General features: G+C 39.2%; 1 protein-coding gene across 3 annotated transcripts in view; it reads left to right on the top strand.

The window, feature by feature from the left end:
• LOC133413298 (ephrin type-A receptor 5) overlaps positions 1-23070 on the top strand; it is a 93977-nt gene extending 70907 nt beyond the window's left edge. For 2 of the 3 annotated variants that reach the window (XM_061697453.1, XM_061697452.1), the window contains exons 11-19: positions 787-912; positions 1839-2024; positions 2932-2993; positions 5131-5198; positions 5294-5435; positions 9036-9185; positions 11829-12022; positions 16444-16608; positions 17146-23070. In XM_061697453.1, the coding sequence (XP_061553437.1) occupies positions 787-912; positions 1839-2024; positions 2932-2993; positions 5131-5198; positions 5294-5435; positions 9036-9185; positions 11829-12022; positions 16444-16608; positions 17146-17257 (1205 nt within the window). In that variant the 3' untranslated portion in view covers positions 17258-23070. The remainder of the gene's footprint in view (positions 1-786; positions 913-1838; positions 2025-2931; positions 2994-5130; positions 5199-5293; positions 5436-9035; positions 9186-11828; positions 12023-16443; positions 16609-17145) is intronic. The other variant, XM_061697454.1, reaches the window with a different exon arrangement.
• The last annotated feature ends 4588 nt before the right edge of the window (positions 23071-27658 follow it).

Genomic DNA, 27658 nt, shown 5'->3' with positions numbered 1-27658 from the left:
TCCACAATTGAGATTTTTTAATTTCATTGATTCAAATTATTGTTATGGTACTGTGCGTTTTAATTTTGGGGTGAGAGGCTAGGTCATCAGCAGTTTATAGTTGAGGATTCAAATAGTGGCCATGTCGGTATGGGTTAGTTTACCCCTGAAGGCCTGACCATGTGTGTCTGCGTGACAGTACAGTCAAAGATCCTGAGGGCTTTTCATTGTTGGCATACTGGCTGAGTACAAATGGAGCGATGATCATTTATCCATCTTGACAGCTTCATATATTTGGCAACATTTTGCAATTCCGTTCTACACCCCATCTGTTGCAATTAGGGATGATCGAGACTGCTATGTCGGATCATAAGAAGTACCATTGTGCCAGTGTGTGTTACTGTCATACTGAAAGATAATTGTTTCATTATAGACAGACAGCATATGGGACCAAAACCCACGTGAAGAGCAAAACCTTGCCCACAGTAGTCCTCCTTACTTTTTTTTTTTACACCATAAATATACCTCAAAGTATGATCCAAAAACGCTAATATCATTTAAAATTTTACAACATTACCCTTAGAAATAAATGGCTTCCAAACCTGTATTTGTGTCATGTGGGGAATGCAAAGGAGCATTAAGGGGCAGGCCGTTTCAACTAATAGTTTTATGTTCTACAGAAAGCTTTGCTACTAGGTGAGACTACAGCTAGTGTTTGGTGATTAGCAAATCGGCGAGGGTATAGTGTATTACTAATTTTGTTGTGCATCTAAATTCTAATGATGCTATGCACATGTGTGCCTGCAGTAAAGTTCCCTGGAGTGCGTACCTACGTTGACCCCCTCACCTACGAAGACCCTAACCAGGCTGTGCATGAATTTGCCCAAGAGATTGACGTGTCATTCATCTCCATTGAAAGAATCATTGGAGCTGGTGGGTTGTATATTTTTGCTACATTATCCCAATGCAGTATGTCCAGACACAATTTTCTTATGTACAATATTCTATTCAGGAGTATCTCAGTTTACTTATTTACTTTACTTTATTATATTATAAATATTTACCACCATTTCACATCACATCCACATGTACCAGTGTTATTTTAGGAATCACTTTCTGCTTCTGATTGGCTAAAACTGACAAACGTTTAAGGGTACCAGCAATTTCTGCTTTTGTCAGCCTGCAAATATTCTCTCATGTTAACTGCTTCTTTTAACACCATTGGTGTGGACAGTCCGGAACAGGGACAAATATGATTGAAAAAATATATATAAATACAGGTATAGCAAAATCATTGTATCTACAGTATATATAGCTATCCACTGTATATGTATGTAGACTAGACTATAAAAAAGGGGAGCTCAGAAACAGTCTGAGCTGTTTACAAATACGTCAACAAAATCAATAGATAGCATTCAAAACAGATGTACTTAAAATGGTAGCGATCAAAGTATTTTACAACAAACTCAAATATCAGGTAATATTACGCTACAGTTATTCCCAAAATTTCCGTGTCATTAAAAAAACAATTGTGTAGTCATTTCTAAATGCTACAAACATTAATGCAAATAAGCTGCATTTAAACCCATGATGATTTTGCAAAAGTGAAGCTATTATCTATTGTAACGGTGGACATTGAATGTGGAGTTGAGGGTTGAACCATTCCATGGCAACACAGTCAATGAGATTGATGCCAAATGTTCTTACAGGTTGCAGAAAAAACAGTCTGCTTATTTGAATAAATATAACAAAATAAAAAAAAGGCAACATTTTCGAGGTTGTTGTAATGTACCATTGAATAAGATGTTTACAGGTCAATGTGGGCTGCAATGTAAAGACACTCTGTCTGTTTGCCACAGGGGAGTTTGGTGAGGTGTGCAGCGGACCACTAAGGTTGCCGGGAAAAAGGGAGATGCAGGTCGCCATCAAGACGTTGAAAGCAGGATACACAGAGCATCAGAGACGTGACTTTCTGTGGGAGGCATCAATCATGGGACAGTTTAACCATCCCAACATCATTCGCCTGGAGGGCGTGGTCACCAAGAGTGAGTGTCTTCACATAACAGAAACTTATTCCTGCCATTGGGGATGGAAATAAAAATTTATGAATTCAGAATTTGACAAATTGTCTGCCTCATAGTTCTGAGGACCGGGGTTCAATCCCCAGCCCCACCTATGTGGAGCTTGCATGTGCTCCCTGTGCCTGCGTGGGTTTTCTCCGGGCACTCCGGTTTCCTCCCACATCCGAAAAACATGCATGGTAGGTTAATTGGAGTCTCTAAATTGCCCCTAGGTGTGAGTGTGAGTGCGAATGGTTGTTTGTTTGTATGAGCCGCTTCTCCTCACTAGGGTCGCGGGCGTGCTGGAGCCTATCCCAGCTATCATCGGGCAGGAGGCGGGGTAGACCCTCAACTGATTGCCAGCCAATCGCAGGGCACATACAAACAAACAACCATTCACACTCACATTCACACCTACGGGCAATTTAGAGTCTCCAATTAATGCATGTTTTTGGGATGTGGGAGGAAACCGGAATGCCCGGAGAAAACCCACGCAGGCACGGGGAGAACATGCAAACTCCACACAGGCGGGGCCGGGGATTGAACCCAGGGATTGAACCCGGGTCCTCAGAACTGTGAGGCTGACGCTCTAACCAGTCGGCCACCGTGCCGCCTTGCCCATATCCAATCAAGGAAATTTTGTTAAATGTCCTTCCCTACTTGACAGTTCATCAACTTATTTTGTATAGTTTGCCTAGCACCAAAGCAAAAATATCAAAACAGCTCTCAGTTGCAAATTGCACCCAAAATAATAAATACAGAGCAGTGTAAATCAGAGCAATAAAATAATGATTGTTATCTTTATAATGAAAGATGAATATGAATAATAATAATAATAACTAAATTAAGTTTGTCAAATTTTGTTTTTTGTTTTTTTTATTTTCCTTCTCAGGCAAACCAGTGATGATCATCACTGAATACATGGAGAATGGATCACTGGACACGTTCCTCAAGGTAGGAATAATATGTTTGTGAAATAACAGAAGAGAATATGTAAGATGAACATGATGGACAAGTAAATCATAATAAACAAATTACGCAGTGGTAAAGATGATGCGAAATAAATACAGGCAAAAGGGACGAATAATAATAAGCGAGCCACTAAGATTGCAACAACTGACTGAAAGTGTGTTAAGTAATAAGTAAATAGATAATTGTTGCCGAAGTGTGAAAGTGTTTACTCCTCTAGATATGTACAAAAAAAACAACTTAAATTTTTGGGAGTAGTTTGAATGCTGCACCACAGTTGTTGCTAAAGAGGATCCACAGGGAATGACAAGCTGCACAATTAGCTTTTATTAGCCCAGCTCATTACCTCATTAACTTCAAACATTTAAACTGAAATGTACCTACTTGGTGCAAACATACTTTATGTGATTGGCACAACTGTTTAGTGGAACCATGTTCACGCTGTTTCAGCACTCAGATGTGAATGATCTCTTTGCACAGTACTTCAAGCTTTTAATAGGTTCTAATTGAACCATGTTCAATCAAGGCAGGTCAGCTTCGATCCTTAAAAAAATAAATCTATCGACACTGTATGTAAAATAATCCTGTGATTCAGCACATCAGAGTGAAAATGTAAGTACAAATTCCTCAGGGTGTCGTGAGACGCAAGAGTGCGGTCAGTGGAAAGTGCTTTCGGGACGGGACGGTCCTGAGTGGCAAAGGGAGGAGGAGCAGCAGGCAGAGTAGCTCAGTAAAGCCTGTCAAGTAATTACATGGATGGCTGCTGTACTGAGGACAGTATAAATCCAGTGTGTGGATGGGCTTCTGGATTAGTTGTTGCACCATTTTGACAATGCAGTCACCAATGCTCATACTCGTAGATCAGGCCTAACATGTAAATTAATTTGTACGACTAAGTGGGATGTTATACTGTAGATTTTTGGAAGGAAAGTAGCCATAAAAGTGATAGAAGCTCAGAGTAAAACCACACTGGATCTGCATTGGAAGTAGGCTGATTTTAACGAGAATAAGTTTTTCAGAAAAGCATGCAACGTTTGTTGTGTATAATGTTCCCACCTCTTATTGGAAGGGATGTTTGGTAGGGAAGGAAGAGTAGCAGAGGAAACACATTATGCAATTTGGTCATAAATTAAAATTAGAATAGATCCCAGGTGTCTTGATAAAATGTCAGTGATTGACCACCGACAAGCAAATGGTTCTGCCTTGTCTCTTGTAAATGAGCCACTGCTCACCTTTCCCCCTTCTACTGTAGGGTGTAACGACAAGAGTACTGCTTAGTGTTAACATGATCACAAGGGGCGGTTTTAAAGATCCGAATTGGATTTTTACTTTCAACTGGCCATGGAAACAGTAAAAGCAACAATGCTATTTTCACTCATAACGGCTGCACTTCATTACCATGCTGTACCGCCGAATTACGTTTCAACTTGTGGGGGTATCCATGCATGTGGTGCATGCAGCAGACACATTGATGTGCCAAACACAAATAATCCTTTTTCCTAAATCGTAACTTTAACTAACCACACAATGGCTTAAATTTGTTGAAAAGAACCGCTATTCCTACCAATGAGGAGAAATATGTTTTACTCTCCTTTAAATCACATCCTTCCTTTTAGAAAAGTTAAATGTTGGAGATATTTGGTGTTCTCAGAGTTTGAATTAAACTGACCTTTTCTGTTTTAATAATTTTTGGGTATAACTCAACGATTAGAGCGTAAAGTTGATTTCATTTCACTGGATTTAGTGGGTGTCGGCTAAGGTTGGTCAATAGGACAGAGAATGTACTGACAAGAACAAATACTTAAAACAACATTTTATCACTTTATACCCATAAGACTAAAAGTCTGTATAATGATATGCAGTCATACATATTATATACTCACAGCCTGTTATTATGAGAATCAAGTGGGGATTTTCTTCGAAATAGTATGCCTTGGTATGAGTTGAAAAACGTTACATGAAACTCATTCTATAATTAATCATTAATACTCTACTCCTAAATGCTCAGGGAAAGGGTTGATTGACATTTTTTCTGTGTCTTAAAGGTTTTGAAGTGTTTTATTTTGTTTTAAATATTTTTTTTATTTCCATACTAACATTCATTTCCCTGTATTCATTCCAGAAAAATGATGGCCAGTTCACTGTTATCCAGCTGGTTGGTATGCTGCGTGGCATTGCATCTGGCATGAGGTACAAACACCATGCAGACACACGTGTCTAATGGCATCAAATCACCATCGCTTGGTTTTTAAACTTAGTCTTCTCCTTCTCAATAATGAATGCAGGTACTTGTCTGACATGGGCTACGTCCACCGCGATCTGGCAGCTCGCAACATCCTGGTCAACAGTAACCTTGTGTGCAAAGTGTCTGATTTTGGCCTGTCCCGAGTTCTGGAGGACGACCCTGAGGCTGCTTACACCACACGGGTAAGGCTATGCATTTTTATTTGGGACACGGGCTTCCATCTGGCAGTTTGTTTTTATTTTCACATAAAATAAATTGCTTGTTCCAGAGCCCAAGGTGACATTTTAAAACTTGACCAACTACTCCATTTACAATAAATAACAAAAAAAAAACATAAATCATAGCAATGAAATTCTGAAAGACAGACGTTGTCTGCAGTTGAATGAGGAAGCAAAAACTAGGAACATCTAGATGATACAGTGAAACCTCTAAACTTGAAATCTGCAATTATTTGAGGGAAAAACATGCCACAAACCCCAGGAGTTCGATCCTCTGTCATCACACGCTAACCTTAACCCTCAAGAACTCAGTTCGGCAAAGAGCAAATATTTAAACCTGCTCTTTTGTATGACACTATAGCCGGGTTGACATGCAGCCTTTTTTGTCATTCCGATTGAAATCATTCCAATTGAAGATCTCTACTCAACTGTTTCTTTTCACCCTATTTCTTGTCTTGCAGAAACTAGCCCGTTTTTAGGGGCCGGTTCCATAGATAAGAAGACTAGATACGACAGCGCACTTAAAAAGCCCGGCTAAACGACGTGCCTCCGTGGCAATGCATGGACATTCAAATTAAGTCACAACTTGCTAATTTCTCAACAGATTTTCATGATGTTAATTTTTTTGTCAACACTGAAGCGTGTACTATCAATACATAACATTTGAACAAAAAGTCAAAACAAATATATACAGGGTATATCTCCATCCATCCATTTTCTGAACCGCTTATCCTCACTAGGGTCCCAGGTGTGCTGGCGCCGAGCTCAGCTGACTTTGAGCGAGAGGTGGGGTACACCCTGAACTGGTCACCAGCCAATCGCAGGGCAATATATATATCTGTGAAAGGATACTCCCGGTTCCCTTGTCATAATTGTGGGACGTAGTACGAAACCGTATGCATCACAATGTACCAGCATCCTTGGTCTTTCGGTTTTCTTGCCGTCCACAATGGACTACCAGAACAGATTGTGTTTCACCTTAGAGGTAGTGTGTTAGGGGTATAATGACTGTGTGATGTCAGACAGTCAAATGCACACGTTGAATGTCCGCACAGCATTGTAGGTCTTTATTAGTAGCTCTGTGTTACAGTCTGAGTGACATCCTTTCAGAGGAATCTCCAGCTTCCTGCAAACAGAGGGCTAATTAGTACTCCAGTCGGCCTCTCCAACACTCAATTAGCACTGAGCTTTTCTGCCTTAGCCCCAAATATCCCGTCACTCACCTCTCTCCGGCAGGCTGCACATCTTGCTCTCCACTCGCTCTCACTCACTCACGCATCCTCGGCTAGAGTAACATCATCCCCACCCTTCAGATAATCAGATCCGGAGATATCCTGCTGCTGTGTTCATCAATGCTGCATCAAGCTAATTTCACTTCTCATTGACTGAAAGCACATTTGCCTCAGCAGTCATCCCGGGAAATGTTCTATCTTAGCGATGAAAGCGCGATAATGAAGTCACGCGCGCACACTCACAACTTTTGGCTACATCACTTGTAAAAGAATATCAACCTTGTTATCCATGTTCCTAAATAAGTATTCATTAGTACAACAATGGGTTGTCAAGTCCGGTCTGGATAGAGGGTCCCTCGGTTTATGACGATCCTGACATACAAGGTTTTGAGGTTAAGAACAGCAATGAACTAGTTTGCACAGGTGTTGGAGAGTGAGGGCACAGGGAGAAAAGATAGTGAGGGTGGAGGACTATAGGGCTCTATTTTGTGACTAGCGCAAATCCAGTGCTGCGCTTGGTGTAACCGCAAGAAGGCAGACTCGACCCGGTTTTGATCATTTCGTGGACCAGCGTAGCCCCAGCTGATTTAAAAGTGGGACACAGCACTGGTTTGGGCGTGTTCACAGCCGACTTCAATCCTGTCCAATCAAAGCGGGTTCTTTCATCCCCTTTTAAAGCGGCGTAAATAGTCATTGCAGGGGACGTCTCTATATGCAGAAGAGGAGTCAGCGATCCATGCGTGACTTGAGAATTAAACGTTAGTGGTATACCCTTATTAAATACAGAATGAGCTGATGAGAAACTGCTGGTGACTTAAATGTCAGCGGACCTCATCGATCTACAGTACTGCATATCCCATCCAACAATCATTCTTTTCCACCCCTGACCCCCATAGCTGCGCGCCAGCCAGTACATGGGATGATTTGAAAGTGAAGGCACTCGCACGTGATATACTGATGTCATGATCATACAAAGACTTATTTTTTGTACTGTTATGTTGTGTAACCTAACCTCAGTATTAAAATGTTCTGATAATCACGTAACTGTGAAAACTACATGTCAGCCGCAGAACAGGATGTTTTGTGCCAAGAAGAGATATTGCTGTGACCTTGGACCACCCTGCTCAAGCTTTAAACACAGCCCTGAACACTGTATAAAATCTTGCACTGAACGCTGAGAAAGCGCACATTTTAGCACATTTGTGCACATTTGTGCAGCTGCAGCCTTTGTCTATAGAACATTTGTGCCCAGAATATTCTGCAATAAAGATCTTAAAGAAGTTCATTTCCAGTCTCTGATTCTGACCCCAACATTCTCATCATCCGAAATTCAACGAACACGCGAAGGACTGGCGGAGAAAATCATCCTTCAACAAAAGCTATAATAATGATGATAATGATAATAATAATAATAATAATAATGCGTTCAATTAATTGATTTCTACAATGATTCAGAGAGTTGAGTAAATTAATGTGACTCATGTCCCCAGAGCTCATGTAAATGTCTGCCTGCACCTCGATCGTTGTGCCAAAAGTTAGACTTGGTCTGAGCAGACATAAGTCATCAAAGTCATGTGCGGATGTCAAAGGATACACCCTTGATACGTCGATACACCCATCTTGGCGCAGGCCAGTCTGCCAAATGGGCAAACACACCAGCGAGATCTTGCACTGAAGATACGCCAACATTTGCACAGTCTACGAAAATAGAGCCTGGTGAGTATATTGTTAGAAGGATGTTGAGTATGGAGATGCCAGACAAGAGTGCTCGAGGAAAGCCTAAGAGAAGGTTAATAGATATAGTGAGGGAAGACTTGAGGGCAGTCGGGTTGAACCGGTTAGTCGATTATTCGACACGTCGACTTTACCACCCCGCATTGACTATTAGAGTGTGATATTGATGGAACGTGACATTGTAGACGTCGTAAGGTCTAATAGATTTATAAAACAAATATAATTACTTGTTGTTTATAAAACAAGCACATGACTTTGAATGCTCTTGCTCCAAGCTTACACACAATGCAAAACACCATAAACTGGCTAACGAAACCAGCGTCTATGAGGTGGGGGTTATAACGCTTCAAGCATCGGATATGCATCGGTACCATGCAACCAAAGTTGGTATCCAACCAGAATGATAGAAAAATGTGGTACAGAATGGATCTGTTTTGGTTTGTTTTTAAGTACGCTTTCAAACTTTTGATATTTGAGATAAAAGGGGAAAAAATGTGTATCAAATTGGACCACTTGATGGGTATATATTTTAGCCATAAGAATCCAACTAATACATTGTATTTCTATGCCTCCTTTATATTCTTGCATGCTGTCACAGGGCGGGAAGATTCCGATTCGCTGGACAGCTCCCGAGGCAATCGCATACAGGAAGTTCACCTCAGCCAGCGATGTGTGGAGTTATGGCATAGTCATGTGGGAAGTGATGTCATACGGAGAACGGCCCTACTGGGAGATGTCCAATCAAGATGTAAGTCTTATCATGTTTGTGTTTTACATTGATGGTGGAAGCCAATTAGCAAGCCTTACAGTGGCCCTTTTATCAAACCGCGTTGCTCCATAAGCTGTATTAGGCTATCCAATAAAACGGTACTACTAAACTACATTTATTTTCAATATTTCTGTGTGTACATCTAATGACATGAGCAGTAGTGAATCTGGTACGCAAACATATTTATGGTAAAATATTGTATGCCATTTTGTGACGCACAACTGGCAGCCATTAATAGAATTAAAAAGGTTGTTCAAATGACTAAAGAGGTGGACATGCACTTCCAGAATTTTTTCCTGACAAATATTTAATGTCCATAAGTGTGACCCAAGTTGACATGTCGTGCGATTAATACAATATTTTTCCTTTATAAGTTTCATTTATAAAATAATAAAGGTGGTTCAAGTGGGAATTTATGCCATAAATCATTTAGTTTGTCCTCAAAAACATTATAGATTGTCACGCTTTAAAAACAGCATAATGTGTGTTGTTTTTTATTTTATGTTGAAATTATTGTATCCATTTTGTAAAAAAAAAAAAAAAGTTGAATGATTGTATGATAGAAAGTGTTTTTATTAAACAGACATGCCCCGGATGAATTTTTTATTATTATTATTACAATTGTTTTAATCTTATTTTAGTAATCCATATTAAAATCATAAAAGTTTTTCAAGTAATGTTAAAAAGTTTAAATCAACCTATGCGAAAACCTGTAATATACTGAGAGCATGATTGTGCATTAGGTGCTTATTCTATGCTTTTCAGATCAAGTATGAAATATTACCTTAAAGATTTGTCTGCATTAGTAGTTTGCATCAGATATTTGCTGACAACTCAGGTAGACAATAGGACACGGTTGACTGCATTGTTCCTATGTGCAAATTCTGCACAACAAAGAAAGAAGTTGAGGGAGAGTGAGACGTGTAGGTGAAATGTGTGAATTTCCTTTCTGGAAGCTGAATGAGTGTTCCTCTATGGAAGGGCTGTGGCAGAAGCAATTGCTGTCAATCTATTACTGCAAAGTGTCGACAATGAGAATGGATAGCTTTAATGGGAACACAAGGCGAGATATTGTAGCGTGTGTGGGGAAAAAAGGGAAGTGTGTGAATGAACACAGAGTTGCAGAGCTAAGCAGAACCTCGTGCGAGGGAATATCACACACTTTTTACACTTACTTGCTCCGTGGAGCATCTATTTTATTTTAGCCGTGAACACCATGTAGGAGCAAATGACATGACATTTTTAAGTGGCTGTGGAGCGGTAGCGACCTAAATCACTTGCGAGTGAGGAGAGGAGCTAAAGCATGTCAGAGGAGCTGGATCTTAAAAGTATTGTACGACCCAGAAGTCACCTTAATGGGAAAAACTTCAATGGCGTGGCGTGGTGATGAGTTAGTGCGAAGCAGACACCCTACACATGCACTCCACTACACACAGACACATGCACACGTGCACACGCAGCCCTGCTGTGACCTCCTCATCTCCCTGCTTCAGGCCCCTCCCACCTCTTTTTGCTTATGAGGCTGTCTGTCTCAGAGAAGTGGAGAGAGGGGGACTAAGGGAGGATGAGAGGAGTGAAGTAGAGGAGAAGACGTTTGATGTTTAATTGAAAGCGTTATGCTGGATTTTCTCAGATCTGCACAAGAAATTGCAGCTTCTTCCACCCTCTTTCTGTAAGCCCTCTCCTTCTGTTTCTTATTTCTCAGCCTGCATCTCTCTCTCTCTCTCTCTCTCTCTCTCTCTCTCGATCACTTTTCCTCTCATCCTGTCTTTTGTCTCTCAAAACCACCATGTCCTTCTGCATCCTTACACGCTTCCCTATTGCGTTTTTTCTTTTTTCTTTTTTGTCTTTCTTTCTTTCTTCCTCTGCCTCTCTGATCTCTCGCTGCCTGCCAGTCAGCTTTGTGTAGTGCTTCTGCCTCTTGGCATGCTGGCCTTCTCTCTGCACACTCCCACGCATGTGTGTTTGAGTGCAATCTTTTTTTTTTTTTTTTTTTTGGGAGGTGGCAGGTTGGGAGGGAATTTGACACAAAGTAGGAGCTGTCATGAACTCAACAGCCCAATTTCCTCCAGTGTCTGCGCACTAGCAGAAGTAGGCTGAGACCTCCTGCCTGCCTACATTCCACTGCAGCGTCAAACTTGGCGAGCCAAGATTTATTCCTTTGATTCACTGCTACATCTTGCACAAATAATTAACTGGTCTTTGTAGTGTAGCCAATCTGATGATGATGCGTTTATGAGGTGTTACTCTGTTGAACACTTAGTTTTGTTATTTTTTTAGGAGTCTGTATTTAGTTGTATTTTATACAGACTGGATTGTGATGATTGGTCGAAAACTGATATCTTTTCCTTTTCACTTCATTGTGTCAGACAGGTTCTATTTCAGTGATTTCTTGAATGAACAGATCTGGAGGTGATCGGGCTTAGGTGTAGTCAGTGAAAATGAATTCAGCTTTCCCAAAAATGTGATTAGTTTGATGATCTCAAATTTACTATGAAAAAAGGTAATTTGAGAAGAGGTCAAATACCTTTTCATGGCACTGTATATGGAATTGTCCTCAGGTGTTGGTCATCCTATATTTCTGAACAGCTAACATCCCCCATCTCAATTGCTTTTCTGCAGGTCATAAAGGCAGTAGAAGAGAGCTATAGGTTACCAGGTCCGATGGATTGCCCCGAGGCTCTGTACCACCTCATGATGGACTGCTGGCAGCGAGAACGCAGCAACCGACCCAAGTTTGATGAGATCGTATGTCTACTAGACAAACTCATTCGCAACCCCTGCTCACTGAAAAATCTGGTCAACTCCTCACACAGGTAAGAACTCCCCATGTAACATACATACATACATGCATACAAGTGCCGCTTAATAGAATCTAGCACTTTTATGACACTCAATGTACAACCCCAATTCCAATGAAGTTGGGACGTTGTGTTAACCATAAATAAAAACAGAATACAATGATTTGCAAATCATGTTCAACCTATATTTAATTGAATACACTACAAAGACAAGATATTTAATGTTAAAACTGATAAACTTGATTGTTTTTAGCAAATAATCATTAACGTAGAATTAGATTGCTGCAACATGTTCCAAAAAAGCTGGGACAGGTGGCAAAAAAGACTGAGAAAGTTGAGGCATGCTCATAAAACACCTGTTTGGAATATCCCACAGGTGAATAGGCTAATTGGGAAGAGGTGGGTGCCATGATTGGGTATAAAAGGAGCTTCCCTGAATTGCTCAGTCATTCACAAGAAAAGATGGGGCGAGGTTCACCTCTTTGTGAACAAGTGCGTGAGAAAATAGTCGAACAGTTTAAGGACAATGCTCCTCAACATACAATTGCAAGGAATTTAGGGATTTCATCATCTATGGTCCATAATATCAACAAAAGGTTCAGAGAATCTCGAGAAATCACTGCATGTAAGCAGCAAGGCCGAAAACCAACATTGAATGCCTGTGACCTTCGATCCCTCAGGCACTGCATCAAAAACCGACATCAATGTGGAAAGGATATCACCACATGGGCTCAGGAACACTTCATAAAACTATATCAGTAAATACAGTTCGGCGCTACATCCGTAAGTGCGACTTAAAACTCTCCTATGCAAAGCAAAAGCCATTTATCAACAACACCCAGAAACGCCCGAGCTCATCTAAGATGGACTGATGCAAAGTGAAAAAGTGTTCTGTGGTCCGACGAGTCCACATTTCAAATTGTTTTTGGAAATTGGGGACGTCGTGTCCTCCAGGCCAAAGAGGAAAAGAATCATTCGGACTGTTATGGACGCAAAGTTCAAAAGCCAGCATCTTTGATGGCATGGGGCTGTGTTAGTGCCAATGGCATGGGTAACTTACACATCTGGGAAGGCACCATTAATGCTGAAAGGTACATACAGGTTTTGGAGAAACATATGCTTCCATCCAAGCAATGTCTTTTTCATGGACGCCCCTGCTTATTTCAGCAAGACAATGCCAAACCACATTCTGCACGTGTTAGAACAGCGTGGCTTTGTAGTAAAAGAGTGCGGGTACTAGACTGGCCGGCCTGCAGTCCAGACCTCCCATTAAAAATGTGTGGCACATTATGAAGCATAAAATATGACAACGGAGACCCCGGACTGTTGAACAGTTGAAGCTGTACATCAAGCTAGAATGGGAAAGAATTTCACCTACAAAGCTTCAACAATTAGTGACCTCAGTTCCCAAACGTTTTTTGAATGTTGTTGAAAGAAAAGGTGATGGAACACAGTGGGAAACATGACCGTGTCCCATCTTTTTTGGAACATGTTGCAGCCATAAAATTCTAAGTTAATGATTATTTGCTAAAAACAATGAAGTTTATCAGTTTGAACATTAAATATCTTGTCTTAGTAGTGTATTCAATTAAATGTCAGTTTAACATGATTTGCAAATCATTGTATTCTGTTTTTATTTAACACAAAGTCCAAACTTCATTGGAATTGGGGTTGTAGTTCTCCCCACCTTGCACGAAGACACCACTAGCTAATTTAACCTTATTCCCTCCTCTCCCCCCCAACACACACACACACTTAAAATGAATGCCCATCGAGACCCAATTGTATTGTCATGAAAGAAGCAGCATTTCATCATTAAGTCACCGAAATACACTCTGCAATTAATGCAGTGACACATGATATCACCAAACACAAATACCCCTCACGCCCACATCGACAACTTAGCCGAACATGATTACAGTATATGGATTTCATTATGAACAGAAGCTAATGCTGGTAAGACTGTTAGTTAACACCGCAGCTCTGTTTACCAGCCTTCGAGAAGTGCTTGTAGGAGTAGTAGAAACCACTTCAAAGTTTGTTTGTTTTTTGTTTTTTTTCCCGCTATGCAACATTGGCCAGCCTCTTTACCAAGTGATTGGGGGTGAAACGTGATTTGGGTGTGGTTATGTTATTTTTCCCCACTGGTTTGTAACAGTATGGCAGAAAAGCAGAATATTTTCAGAAATAGGCTGATAATTTAATTTCACTTGATGGGTTTGCAGGCACTCCTGACACACAACTATTTGTCTACCAACTATTTAAAAAATAAATTGTCCATAATATGTTCCCTTTAAATCTGATAATGGGTATTCAAATACATTTTTCTGATCAAGAAAGTAATCATCACATCCAGTGAGAATGACACATTTAAAAGATTTAAACATGCCGATGACCATTTGACACATTTTTTTTTTTAAATATTGGCCTCCCACTTTCTTCGGCTTCAAGAAAAGGGATGTGAAGTGAAACACTGCTAAATTGCACTTTCTTCATCTTCCTCCGATTGCTTTACATATTCCTTCTCTAGTGAATTAAACTCTGAGCTAAACTCATCATCATTCAGATTAAATGTAAATAGTCTCTTGAATTCTTGTGTGGCTGCATAATTAAATGACTTTGGGCAAAGACCGCAATATAGCTGCATGCTGGTGGGAAAAAAAAAGCAAAGGCATCAATGAAATTGATTATCTTAAGAATAAGCAATAGTTTCAATTGTTTTCTGTGGGGTGTCTTGGTTTTCAAAGCATTCTAACATCCAATTAGTTAGTTTTACATTAGTGTGTAATGACATTAAAGTGTTGTAATGAAGATATTTAGTCCTCATTTTCTTTGTAGAGGCAATAAAATAATGGCTGATTATCGGCCCTTTCTCCAAAGAGAAACACTGATAATAAGTAAATTACCAATGTAAGAACCAATGCAATAGTGGTTGACAGTTCAAAGGAGCTCAAGCAAGGCCAGACTTTCTGCATAATGATGCTCCTATTAGGTAGCTGCAGCGTGCAAAATGCTGTTTGCAAGCTTTAACGTTTGTATTTCAAAGCTTGGCGCCCAGTCTTTGTCGACATGAATAATGTAATGTATTCTTTGCAATGAGCAGAGACAATTTTCAGCTTTGCATCACAGTAGATGGTTGAAGGCTATATTATGTGTGCTTACTTTTATGTTTCTATAATGGTTAATACACCGGTTTGTTGAATTAATTAACCAAAACTACATATTCCATTCTAAAATATAATGAGGTTGTAATACACTATATGATCATATATACAGTTGGAAAAAAGAGAAAAACAGGCTCCTGATCAAAAACAATAGTTGTATTGGTTCAAAAGCCCAGTTAATAATATTATAAACATGTTTTTTTATGTTATAAAATCTCATTTTTAACATTCATGGGCAAAACTTTAACAATTGCGTTACTAAATAGAAATTTTGGGTGAAGGGCTAGGGACCCACTTTCATCTGGATCTTATTTTATTTTTCAATTTAACGTTAAAATGGAAATCCCATTTAAAGCTCTTGTCTAATCAGAAATGTTTGCAAAGTTATTTGTGCTTTTGTAAGATCTTAGTGCATGATTTACTTCACGTTTGTGTGTGTAAAAACTGGAATAGATGAATTTGTCACGCCCAGTATAATTTATCAAACTGAGACCAATTGCAATAGCTGATTTTCTGGTGCTGGCCTCTCCCAGTGTAATGGTTAGGGTGTGCTGGCCCCAGTTTTAAACACATTGTTACGCAGGTTGGCCACTCTGCATAAGTTCAATCAAACAAAAAATTGCTTTTCGTCACTTGCTGGCTCCACCAAAATTATCAGAGCGATAGATTTCTTACCTATAACGCAGTAGTATTATGTTTGTTTGTCTTCCACTAACGCTTTCAATTTCATGAATTCAAACTTCATTCTGTAATTGCGGTGCTCTCCCAAATGTGTCATGGTAAAAACCATCAGCAGTACCAAAAGCGCAAAACCCTCTTTTAAATGTGGTGTTCTCCATGGCTTTTACACCAGTTGTCAGCAGCACATGCAATCTGTTAGAGTGCATGAACACACACAGCATTCCATGGTCCCGCCTCCTCAACACATACAGTACACAAAGAATGGGAAAGTCGACGGTGCGCTGTAAGTGCGGTGTAAAAAGGTCTTTAAGTGCATAGGCAATTTAGCACCCGCTATTTGTGATTTTACTAAATCAGGCACTTAATGTCTATGAGGTGGATAAGTTTCATCTAGATCCAGAATTCCTTCTAGATCCAAGAAAGGAAACTGTCAATACTATTACCTCACAGACTCCAAATTTGTAATCCTTGACAAGGGTTTGTATTTCCTGAGTGCACTTTTGATAACGTAAATGGGACTGGTGTCTGAATCTTTGAATGCATCAGTGCAACTCAATTAATTACTGCCTTTGTTGTGATTGACGTCATCAGGGTGTCCAACCTGTTAGTGGAGCATACCAGTGTAGACGGGGACTGCAACATCTGGAGTAGAACAGTCAGCGAGTGGCTGGATTCTATCAAAATGGGCCGGTATACGGAACTCTTCATGGAAGGAGGATATGCGTCACTGGACACCATCGCCCAGATGACGTCAGAGTAAGGCTACTTGTAACAGTATCATTTGGGTTTTATGATACCCTTAGGTTATGTTTTCAGGAAACCCTACCTGGCAGATTGTGAAAAACAAAACACCCCTATCACAGGAAAAATGTCAACCCTTAATAGACAAGCAACGAGACAGGCACTTTGAGAGAAATGAGAGATACAGTTTAATAAAAACTTGCATGCAAGGAGACAGTTTGACTGCAATTAGGATGACGGCAGCTAAGAAGTGACTGGATCTGTGCATGTTCCGGCTGGCATTTTGGCTGAGTGTGCTGCGGCCAGCTGCAGAGCTCAAAGTGTGGGAATAAAAAGGAAGTGCTCGTAAAGGCAATAAACACATTTTAACTCATGGAGGCAGCACTACATAAACTATAATGTGTGTATGAGGCACATGGACACATTACCGAATAGGAACACTTTAAAACACTACCTTTGTCTTTCTTGTCATTTCTACAAATATTTGACTTTACATGGTGAACTAAGGTGCACTGATGCATAACAATCTTCTTATTTCTGTGCTCTTTTTAGGGACTTGCGGAGAGTTGGGGTGAACCTTGCTGGACATCAGAAGAAAATCATCACTAGCATTCAGGAGATGAGAGTACTTATGAACAACTCCACTACCAGTGTCAACATCTGATGCATACTGTATGTGCAGGCGCGCACACACACGCACAATATATGTGGACCTAGTATGGTGAAGACTGCAGTTGGACCTAGAGCGGCTTAGCACTTTCTAATGATAAGGAACACACTTTTTATGGATCATTGAGTGGATTTTTTGTGGTGTTACAGACCAAGCTGAAGAGAATTGAGTGGTTTTATAACAAAGGGAACACGGTGGGCCTGCCAACATTTTGTTCAAGTGAAGACTTTCCATCTAGATCAATTTCAGTGAATCTTGGGGATTCCTAACATCCCATCATGGCTTGGACTCTCGCAGTCAAACATGAACATGGACTTCGAGAGCAACCAGCACTTTTCAGCTATATCACAAATATGTCTGTTTCCACTTTCAGCCTGTCTCAGGTTATCTGAGTCCAGCGGATCTGTATACTTTGCTTATTGTCTTCTGGAAACGCTCTGCATTGCGCACTGTTCTCCGGTGGGGTATTAGTGCACCAACAGTTGCACAACATGTGGATGTGCTCCTGTTTTTGTTTGGCGGTCATAATCGGGCTGTCAAACTCATTTGAGATCCTCAGTCATGTTCAACTACATTTCCATCATTATCCAAAAATGAAAGGCAAGCATGTAAAATGACTGAACCCTGAAATGTTATGACCCCACCTTTCTGGGTGTTTCTATTGTAGAATGAATGTAAAGTTCTTCAAATGCGCAACTGAATGACTGCATTATGTTCTGATAAGTGAATGGAGATTTAACATGGGGAAAACCACTCCTACACTCTTCTAAAGTTTGCTTGCAGATTGCATGAAAAGACCCGCTCGCTTTATGTTGTCTTTTCTCTGAGAAAAAAAATGGAACCTGATCAACTGATGTACCATGTTGCAAAGAAAACAGTCAACACTCCCACAACCACACACGGTTCCAAATGTTGGAGTCTTCACAAGGACTATGACGATTCTTCAAGTTCATCTCATCGGTTCAGTGGATCTTCAAATTGAAGGAATACGTTGGTGAAAGCGGAAATGTCACAAAATCCTCCAAGATTATTACAGATGGACACATGTCAAGACCTCAGAAGCGTGATCATGCTTGATTAAGCAGTTGTTCATGCATTATTACAACTCCAATGAAGATGCTAGAGGAAGGGATTGCCCAGATTTGAGGGAAATGTTTGACCTTCTAATTGATCCTTCTCTCAAATTCAAATGGTATCAACCAAGATTCCAATGGAGCCTTCACATCCACTTTCAGGTACTGCAGAAAACTCAAATCAATCTCTTCTGCGGCAGAATCTTTCTCCACTCCATGTCTGCCACACCACAGTGCACCTCATTCAAACTGAACCACTGGTATAGAGAGGCAATATTGAATAAATCGATAATCACTTATTTATTATTTCTTCGTATTTATAGAAAATGCAAAAAAAAAAAATGTTAGTGTTTGCGTTTCATCTGTGAAACTCTTCCTACATTTATTTCTTGTATATAATGTATTATATATATTTTAAAGCAGGAAGCATTGTTCTTCTGTCTACCGTCATGTGGACAAGTTCGAGCATCTCAGAGTAGAATATAGTACTTAATAAAGGCAACATTTCTAAATCAGCATTCTTAAAAGTTAGACCTAGAAAACTGCAAATTAGGGACAGCTAGCACACCTGATCTTATCGCAAGGTTATTTGCTCACCAATTCTATTTAATATTTTGCAGGTTGGATGTCATTTCACATTTTTTATTCAAAATCTAGTAATATTTCCAGCACCCTATATACAGAAGTAGTAAATGTTTTTACTACAATATTTAATATCTTCATGTTAAAAAGAAATGTGCACATAACTCGCCATATGAACCTCTTTTGTACGCTAAGTTGATGATGATGTCAATGCTCATGCAATCATCTTTGCTGATGACCTTTTTTTTCTTGCTTATTATGAAGGAATATTAGGGCAACACTGATAAAAATGTAAAAGTCCTGTATTTTTAGAAGAAAATGAATGCAATAACAAATTAATTTCTGAATTCCTACACAAACATCAAAGGTCTGAGACAACAGTCCTAGTATATTTATGCTCATAATACCAGAACTTCATTCTCGTAAAATAACTTTTTATGTTTAATATTAGAACTTTAAGTCTTAAAAAATAATAATAATAAATATTAAAAAATCAATATTTTGGAAAATATTACCAACTTACTATGATGAAATTACTTTACTCTTCTCAATAACTTACAACTTTATTGTCAAAATTACATTCCTTACTTTGTATTTTTTTTTCTCTCTCTTTCTCTTCGCTGTGGCCCTAACACTCCTTCATAGCTTGTGCCGTCGTGTACAGGAGGTGGAATTGAAATGAGATTGTGAAAGGAGTTTTATAGGAGATGGTTTAGAGGGCACACTCAATGGACTGTTTGAAAAGCACAGAAGAAGAATGTAAGATTTCAAAAGGCTGTTTCACTTTTTTTAAATACATTTTTTGGGACTTTTAAACAAGAATCAGATCAAAGGCTTCTTTGGTGGTTGGAAGCAGATATGGTATTAAAGCTCATCTAACATTTTTAACATGAACAATGTGACAAGGGAATGAGCCTACTTTACATCCTTGTATTATATAGCTAAAATGAAAGGGGGAGGGGGGATGTGAAGAGAGGAAAACAAATGTCACATCAGTCTACATTTACATTTTTAAATTTAATAATATTCTATGTTGACATATCTGCTAACATAGTAGTAAAGTCATAATTACAATAAATATTTGTATGACAAAACTTCTAGGCCATAAATATAAAACAATCAAATGAAAAACAATAAATAGAGCAGTGAATGAGCGTGCCTTCTTGTGCCATAGTTTGTAAGCGCAAAACCCTGTATGTCAGGACCCACATAAACCGAGGGCCCCTGGTATCTACAAGAAAAGGATTTTTCTCCATTTGATGTTTAGGATGATAGGGGGGGAAGAGACATGCTTCATGAAGAACAGAAACTCACTCTCTTTGCCTCATGAAGTAGAACTTTTGTTCATGAACGAGTGTGTTCATGGAGAAATGGCTTTACGGACAAACGGTGCCAGCATATACACGGAACACACAGTTGAGCTTTCTTTCATACAGTGTGAACTTGCGTCTTGTGTCACGGACCCCGCCAAAAATTTCAGTGTGCAAACAGAGACTCCGATTAAGTTAAGTTCGTAAACCGAGGTTCCATTGTATTTGTAAATGAAAGTATAAATGTAGACTATTGTGACTATTTCAAGGGATGAGCCCGTTATGGGGCAAATTACCAATTGATTGACAAATTGTTATTAAAATTTTATTTTTAATGAGATAGGAGACTCTGGCAAGAGTTATATTAATCAGAATAATGCTTCCCAGAGGAGTTGCTCGGGCGTGCATTAGCTCAGCTTCCCGTAACTGGCTGTTGCCATTTTGCACCCCTGCAGGATGCGGCCAAAACAGTGAACTCAATTTGGCCTCACTTGCTTTAAAACACAATTAATCAATAATCAACTCCATACAACTGACCGAATCATTAACATCATTTATGGTTGACAATATATAGCGGCAGTGAAAGTAATTACGCTGGACGCATCTGATTTACTGCCTACAAAGTCTTACATTATTTTCATTATTCACACCATAATTTCTAAATAATGTGTCAGAAGTTTTGGATTATGCACAAATGTAATGTTATTGACTTTTGCAACCACCAACCTAATATAAACTAAAAACCTATGCCTGGGGCATGGATAGTTGGAAAATTGTACACCCTTCTAAGTGCCTCGTATCTTTTTAGCACCGTCATTTCCTCCCCTGCCAAAATGCTTCGCCCCAATTGTGCCCCATGTTTTACAGGATTTACTTTTGCCACTGTTATCTGCAGGCAATAAGAAGAATGTCAGACAATGTGTATGTTGGAACTCATTTAATTTGCACTTTATGATGAATCTGTTGCCCTTCTTTTTAATTACCAACTGGAAAGTTATTTTGAGTATCTGGATTCCTGACTTTTATTACGCTAGTTTATATTCTCCTTCCCATTGTGTAAATCATTACACGTGAGCACAAAGATTTGATTGGAAACAGACCCAATGATGTAGAGCACCATTTTCTTGTGTTTGGCACAATTGTCTAATTTTTAAGTGTGATCATGGCTTAAAGAAATGTATGACGGTGACTTGATGTTAGCCCAATGATATGTTGTTAATAGTGTCAACAAAGTGAAGATAGACATTATCATAACTGGGTTTTTTTCCACTTCAATTCCACTTTTAAGTGGCCTTGTGTTGAAAGCGATTTGCTTTGCTTTTAAAATCAACAATAAAAACACAGTCTCATTGGTAGTTGTCGCATAAAATATAATATCGAGAGTTATGTAATGGGCATCCATGTTGGCGTTTCTAAATCAATTGCAATGTAATCTTGAAGGTCACACTCAATCAATTACAATTGTTCACATTTTGAAACCATTTTTAAATAGGAACTTATAGGAATTAAAATATTCCATTCTTTCCAAACCTTTATTAACTGTCCATGTTTCAAGAAGTAGTCAACAATATTAACTGCCATACACATGTAAAAATAAGTTTATAATAACAGTATATAAAACTAGATAATAAAACTATTAATTAAATTTAACTGCACAATTAATAAAAAAGTGCATAGGGAGATTACTAGATGTACCTGGGAGGTCTCTTCACAATACTAAAACGCAGTTACCTTTGTGGTATATATTGCGTTCTTCGATTATTATTCACGTTGACTTATTGACGCTGTAGCCATATTGTTCTGAGCATGTAGGACAGTGATGTGTATATCGCAATAAGTTCCATTGTTACGGTCATCATCATCATTTCTCCTCTATCTACCACCGATGCACCTTTTGTGGTGTCTTGAAAAAAAAACACTAAAACGACAGAAGAAAAAGCTAAACATGCTCATGGAGTCATTCTTTTAAATGCTCACTGAGCTGAAGTCTTAAGAGATTGACACCTGATGGTTTGACCTCCACATTTATGTCTGACGTTTGCGGCATACTCTGATTCCAAATCACGACTTTTCCACTGTGTCCGTATTGAGATTAGTTAGATTTGGCTACATAGCATATTTATTGATGAAAAGGGGTTTTGATTGATCTTTACAAAATATGCAAAGGCAATACCTGATACGAATGGCAAAAATGACAACAATACAGTATTCCTTGGCAGGCAATGTTTGTAGATTTTTTTTAATAGTTGAATGAGTTATTCAGTTGAATCTATAACTCATAATGCAAGCAATGTGCTGTTAAACATTTTGAAAAATTTTCCAGCTTTGTCCTGAGTATGTTGCTTGGGACTGAGGTAGATACATGTAGCGATGACACTACTTGTCTTCAAACCTTAAAATCCATATACCCATCCTGAGACTCACCCGCACAGTTAGTGGTGCTTCCCTAAAAACTCAATTACATTTTCTTGATTGTTTGCACCATTTTTCATACAGAGGCCATGAATCCAAAGTTGTACCATCTATTTTGTGTTTTTTCCTACTTGCAAAGATGGAGCGTTAGTGTGAGACCTGGCTTATGGGTCTATCTGAATTCTTTTTGATGATGAAATGTGTCCAACTATTTACACACATGGCGATCAGGTTTTTCCCATACTGAAAACAATAATTGTATTGGTAATGAGCACACATGACAGTTTTGGATTCATTGAAAGCACAGTGAAACATACTTAGTAACTGTTGTGCTCTTAGTTTGTCTTTGGGACTGTCATGTATTATGTGTTGCTGTTTTTGTAGTGTGTTCTCAAATTCTCTATTTTTTCAATAAAACTGTACAAAAGTACGTGTTTGTGTGGGTTTTCTCCGGTTACTCTGACTTCCTCCCAGATTCCAAAACATATTAGGTTCTTTGACGAGTCTTAATTGTCCTTAGATGTGAACGTGAGTGTGAATAGTTGTCAATATGTGTCTTGTGATTGGCTGGTGGCCAGTCCAAATACTTTTCTTCCAAAGTCAGAGTCACACAAAGAGCCCAATTGTCCCTTTTGGTTTTAAGTCATTTTTTAAGTGCCAGAACTTAAACGCTCTTCATTTAGATGGATTTTAATACATCCGCCGGTGAAAATGAAAACAGCCTTACCGAATAAGGCTTGATGGAAACAGACTTTGCCATGATCTCATTTAGTTCGACTGTCTGGAAACTGTGGAACATGGTGTGAATGTTGTTGAAATCTATCAAAAAGATAAAGCATACTTTAAATTTGAAAAAGGCCTTACACTTCGAAAGTAGGATGTTTTTATATTCTTAACATTTGTGTCCTCCGGGATGCTCCATATATGCGCGGCCGTGCTTTACGTCTCTCCCATTCACGCGGAACCGCAGTCAGGTAGAATATGGGCTTTCTGGTTGTTAATTTGCAGTAAAACAAATATCGTTTTATACTCATCTGAATGAATGTTTCCAGGTGTCTCTAGTTGAAGTGAGCCGATAACTGGCTGAGAGATAGTCATCATTAAACCATTTGTGTTCATTTCAGATGAATGAATGGTGCATAAAATATTGGCAAACAAATAAGGCTGCAAACTGCTGAAAATTGAACAAGCTCTTTAGTAGCCAATTAAAAAGAGAGAAAAATAGAAACTTTCTGACTGCGGCATTTTAGGGTTGGAATGGAATAAAGGTGTCTTTAATGACAGACTCAATTTGATGGGTGAATCCAGAAAAGAAGCCAGAAAAGCTGCACGCCCTTTCCTTCTTATACAGGCCATAGGCTCCAGCTCACCTGTGACCCTAATAAGGACGAGCACAAATCAAAATTGAAGAATGAATGTTTCTTGATAACGCAACTTGACTTCAAAGATTCAGGAATTGTCATCACTTGTATCAGCAGCTCGACAAGGAAAAGCAGTTCTTGTTTGTTCGACTGCATGTTCGCAATAAACTCCAGTCAATCAATAAGCTGCATCCATTTCCAACTGCATCTCTAGATTTTACAAAGAGTAATGTAATGAATATGATAACGCTTTCAGTAGCTGTGTTACAACTGCACCTTCTCTTGTAGGTGAAGAAAATTTGTGCAGAAAATGGCTTGCTCACAGGCTGCATAATGAAGGTGATGACCAGGAAGAGAATCCACGGAAGCCCCTGGGCTTGTTGAGGAAATCAGAGAAAGAATTGGGTATATGAAGTATCATACGCAATAACATTGTAGTTTTATGGCACTTGATGAAGGATTTATAGAAATGCAGTGAAGACAATTGTTGAATCATTTTCACAATTCGCTGCAGGGTCAAGGATGAAATTTGTCAAGGGTCGACTGCAATGCAGTGAAAATTACACCTTTGTGCATATGTGCTTCTAGTTTTTCCAAAAATGAACACCCCCAAATACAATTAGTAACACGACCAACATTTTCAAGAAAAATGTGAGGAGAAAGAAAAATACGAATAGGATTGAAGTCTGAGGACTCCAGCGTGTACCGATACATTTGATGAAAGAGACGCACCAGGGATTGCGATTGTTGTCAAATGTGAATACTTCAGAGCCACGCCAGACAGAGATGACGCAATGTCGAGCCGCATAGAAAGGGCAAAGTGAAGGTGCGGGGATTAAAGAGGATTTCCTATAAATCCAAGTAACAGTCGTGGGAAGTAATGAAGTGCAAATGTTTTGTTGCTGCACTTGTTTCGTATCTGTATTAAACCTGAGTACTTATATATATATATATATATATATATATATATATATATAAAATGGATGGATGGATGGATAGTTTTTTTTTTCTGGAAAAAAAACTGTTTCTGGAAACTGTGTTTTTTTTTACCTTTTTCAACCTCCGTGGATGATGACATGAAGAGAGTAGATGTAAACAGAGAGAGTTAGTCAACGACCGTTGAGATTCTGATCAATTAAGAACTTGAGGTATTAATACAAAAAAAAAAAAAACACTCAGCAAAAGCATGGATATGGAGGAATGGAAACTGTGGACGAATGACGACGACAACTGATCCAGAGAAGCGAGATATTCCACATCCACACCCTTATTTAAGAGAATTGCAGGCCAAGAATGAGCCACAGCAAATGCATTGTCTTGTGCCAGCCTAAAAACCACCAGTTTCTGTTGTTCAAGAATTCTGCGTCTTTTCTGGAAAATAACATACAAGTAAGTTGTATTTTTCAGTTGTTATCATTTGTTAATTTACCATTTTTTGTTACTTAATTTTAAATATTACAAAGCTACAGGAATGCAATGTTTTGATAGCATTAAAGTCAAGCCAACTATGACTACATCTTAAACAACATGTAACGTTATTTTTAAATTTTTTTGGGTTGTTTTTTTCTCATATTCTCACTACGATCACTCGGTGGTGGCTGGTCTTGGGAGATTACAAAGGCACCACCCCACTACTTTTGTACTTTTACTTAAGAACAAGAGATAAATCAGTACCTCTACTGATTCCAGGCTTAGGATTCCCACATATTTTCCAGGCAGGACACGCACCACTGCAACATGATTGGCGCCTGCATTGCAGGAAGGGCAGGCGACGCAGATGTAATGAGATGACCATCCCATGTATCACATTTGTACGAAATGAAAACAAAGACGTTTGTTATGGTTAGGTTTAGGGCTAGTGTTGTGGCTTAAGGCGGTTTAGGATGGGTTTAGGTTAGGATTAGGGTGGGTTACGGTTAGGGGGAAACATTAATGCAGCCACACTTAAGCCACATACTTCTTTGCCCGTCTGGAATAAGCCATAGGGCTTGTTCTACCAGCGTCACGTGTCCTGGAGCCAGTAATATTGCAGCTCGGTGTGTCCTGCCTAGAACATCGTGGGAATCCTAATAACACGTCGAGGGTGTACCCCGCCTCTTGCCCTACCTGGGATAGGCTCTAGCTCACCCGTGACCCTGGTGAGAATAAACAGTACAGAAAATTGATTGATGGGTTCATTTTATCTGTACTTCTACTTAAGTATAGAATAATTTTACCACCTTACCTTAGTGCTTTAGAGGCTAAGAGTAATACTTTGTTGTAAACATAAGAGGTTTTTCTGTTGTCATTCTAAAGCTGATGATGCAACCCCATGTAATGTTCGAAATACAGTTGATGTCTGCTACTCCTGTTTACTGCTCATATATGTAAAAGCCTTGCAAACCGCAACATTTTTTGTGCGTGGGATTTATTTAGGTGAGTTTCTGCATGTATCCATTACACTTTCCTCAAGACCCTCCCTGTTACTACTACAAATACTGTAGTGCAGTCATACAGGATGATTTACATTAACAAAACAGTTAAGCCTAAAGGTAGTAAGCGATATTAATGCCCTTTCTTCAGAATTCTGATTTTACCCCAAATCATATGTGAAGGTCAGACTGTTTTCACAGCACTTGTTTACATATTGTAGAAATTGAGATGGTGTGTGTGTGTGTGTGTGTGTGTTTGTGTGTGGTATGATGTCAAATCCAACCTGGGTGAGCTGATCTCTGGGGGAATCTCCTGCTTTCATAGCTCAAGGTGATTATAAAAGCCACACGCACAAAAAGTGTATGAAGGTGAAATTGGCCATCACACCATCAGTGCCGCTACGACTAAAACCTCTGTATCAGCGCCTTGAAGAAAACAGCGTGTGTGTGTGTGTGTGTGTGTGTGTGTGTTCTGGGATTGCACTGGGGCTGTATTCCCACTAGTGCTGAGTTGAGATTGTTCTTGGATGAACCAAATTCTGGCTTTGGGCAAGCACGCTGTCTCTATATGCATGCAGCCTGCTGATGTGCTTCCATGTGATCATCCTCGTCTTCCTGACAGCTTCATACTGCTTTATTTCCATGTTTGACTTATTTCCGTGTGGCTTATTGTTTGCCATCTTTATTCCTACCCGCATCACTCCTAATTGTCCCGCTGTCTACACGACGGCCACTGCGTCAGTCTAAAATCAGGTGTCCCAGGGCACAATAAAGTAATTTTCTCTTGAAGACATGTCACTGGTCCAGACATCCCTAGGGTCATTTTAAAATCATAGCAGAGTCCTCTTTAATCATGATGAATGACCTTCAGCAGAACCTTAGCTGTCACTTCAGATGCACTTGTGAAGTTATGGAGGAATTTATGATAGCATTTCTATTGTCGTATTCATTGTCATGTACACACGTCTACTGTATACTTGCATCTGAACCTGGAAATGTGATTATGCTATTGCTAGTTCTAATTGACTTGTAAAACAAAAAAGTGCATTTTCCTACATGAAATGATGGAGTGGAGTTGACAAAGATTTAAGAGTGGGAAGGAGCTTAAAATGTGTATGATGGAAAGTGAACGCCTTTTTCAAACACTCATGAGAGTTTAGTCATTTTTTTTATAATTATTATTATTAATGAATAATTAATGCACTCCAGAGAGCTTACAGAAAACGGGCATTTTTTGAGAGGGCTT

This window comes from Phycodurus eques, chromosome 15, assembly GCF_024500275.1.
Source record: "Phycodurus eques isolate BA_2022a chromosome 15, UOR_Pequ_1.1, whole genome shotgun sequence".
Taxonomy (NCBI): domain Eukaryota; kingdom Metazoa; phylum Chordata; class Actinopteri; order Syngnathiformes; family Syngnathidae; genus Phycodurus; species Phycodurus eques.
The sequence above is the reverse complement of the archived record's forward strand: the minus strand, read 5'-3'. Positions and strand labels throughout refer to the sequence as shown.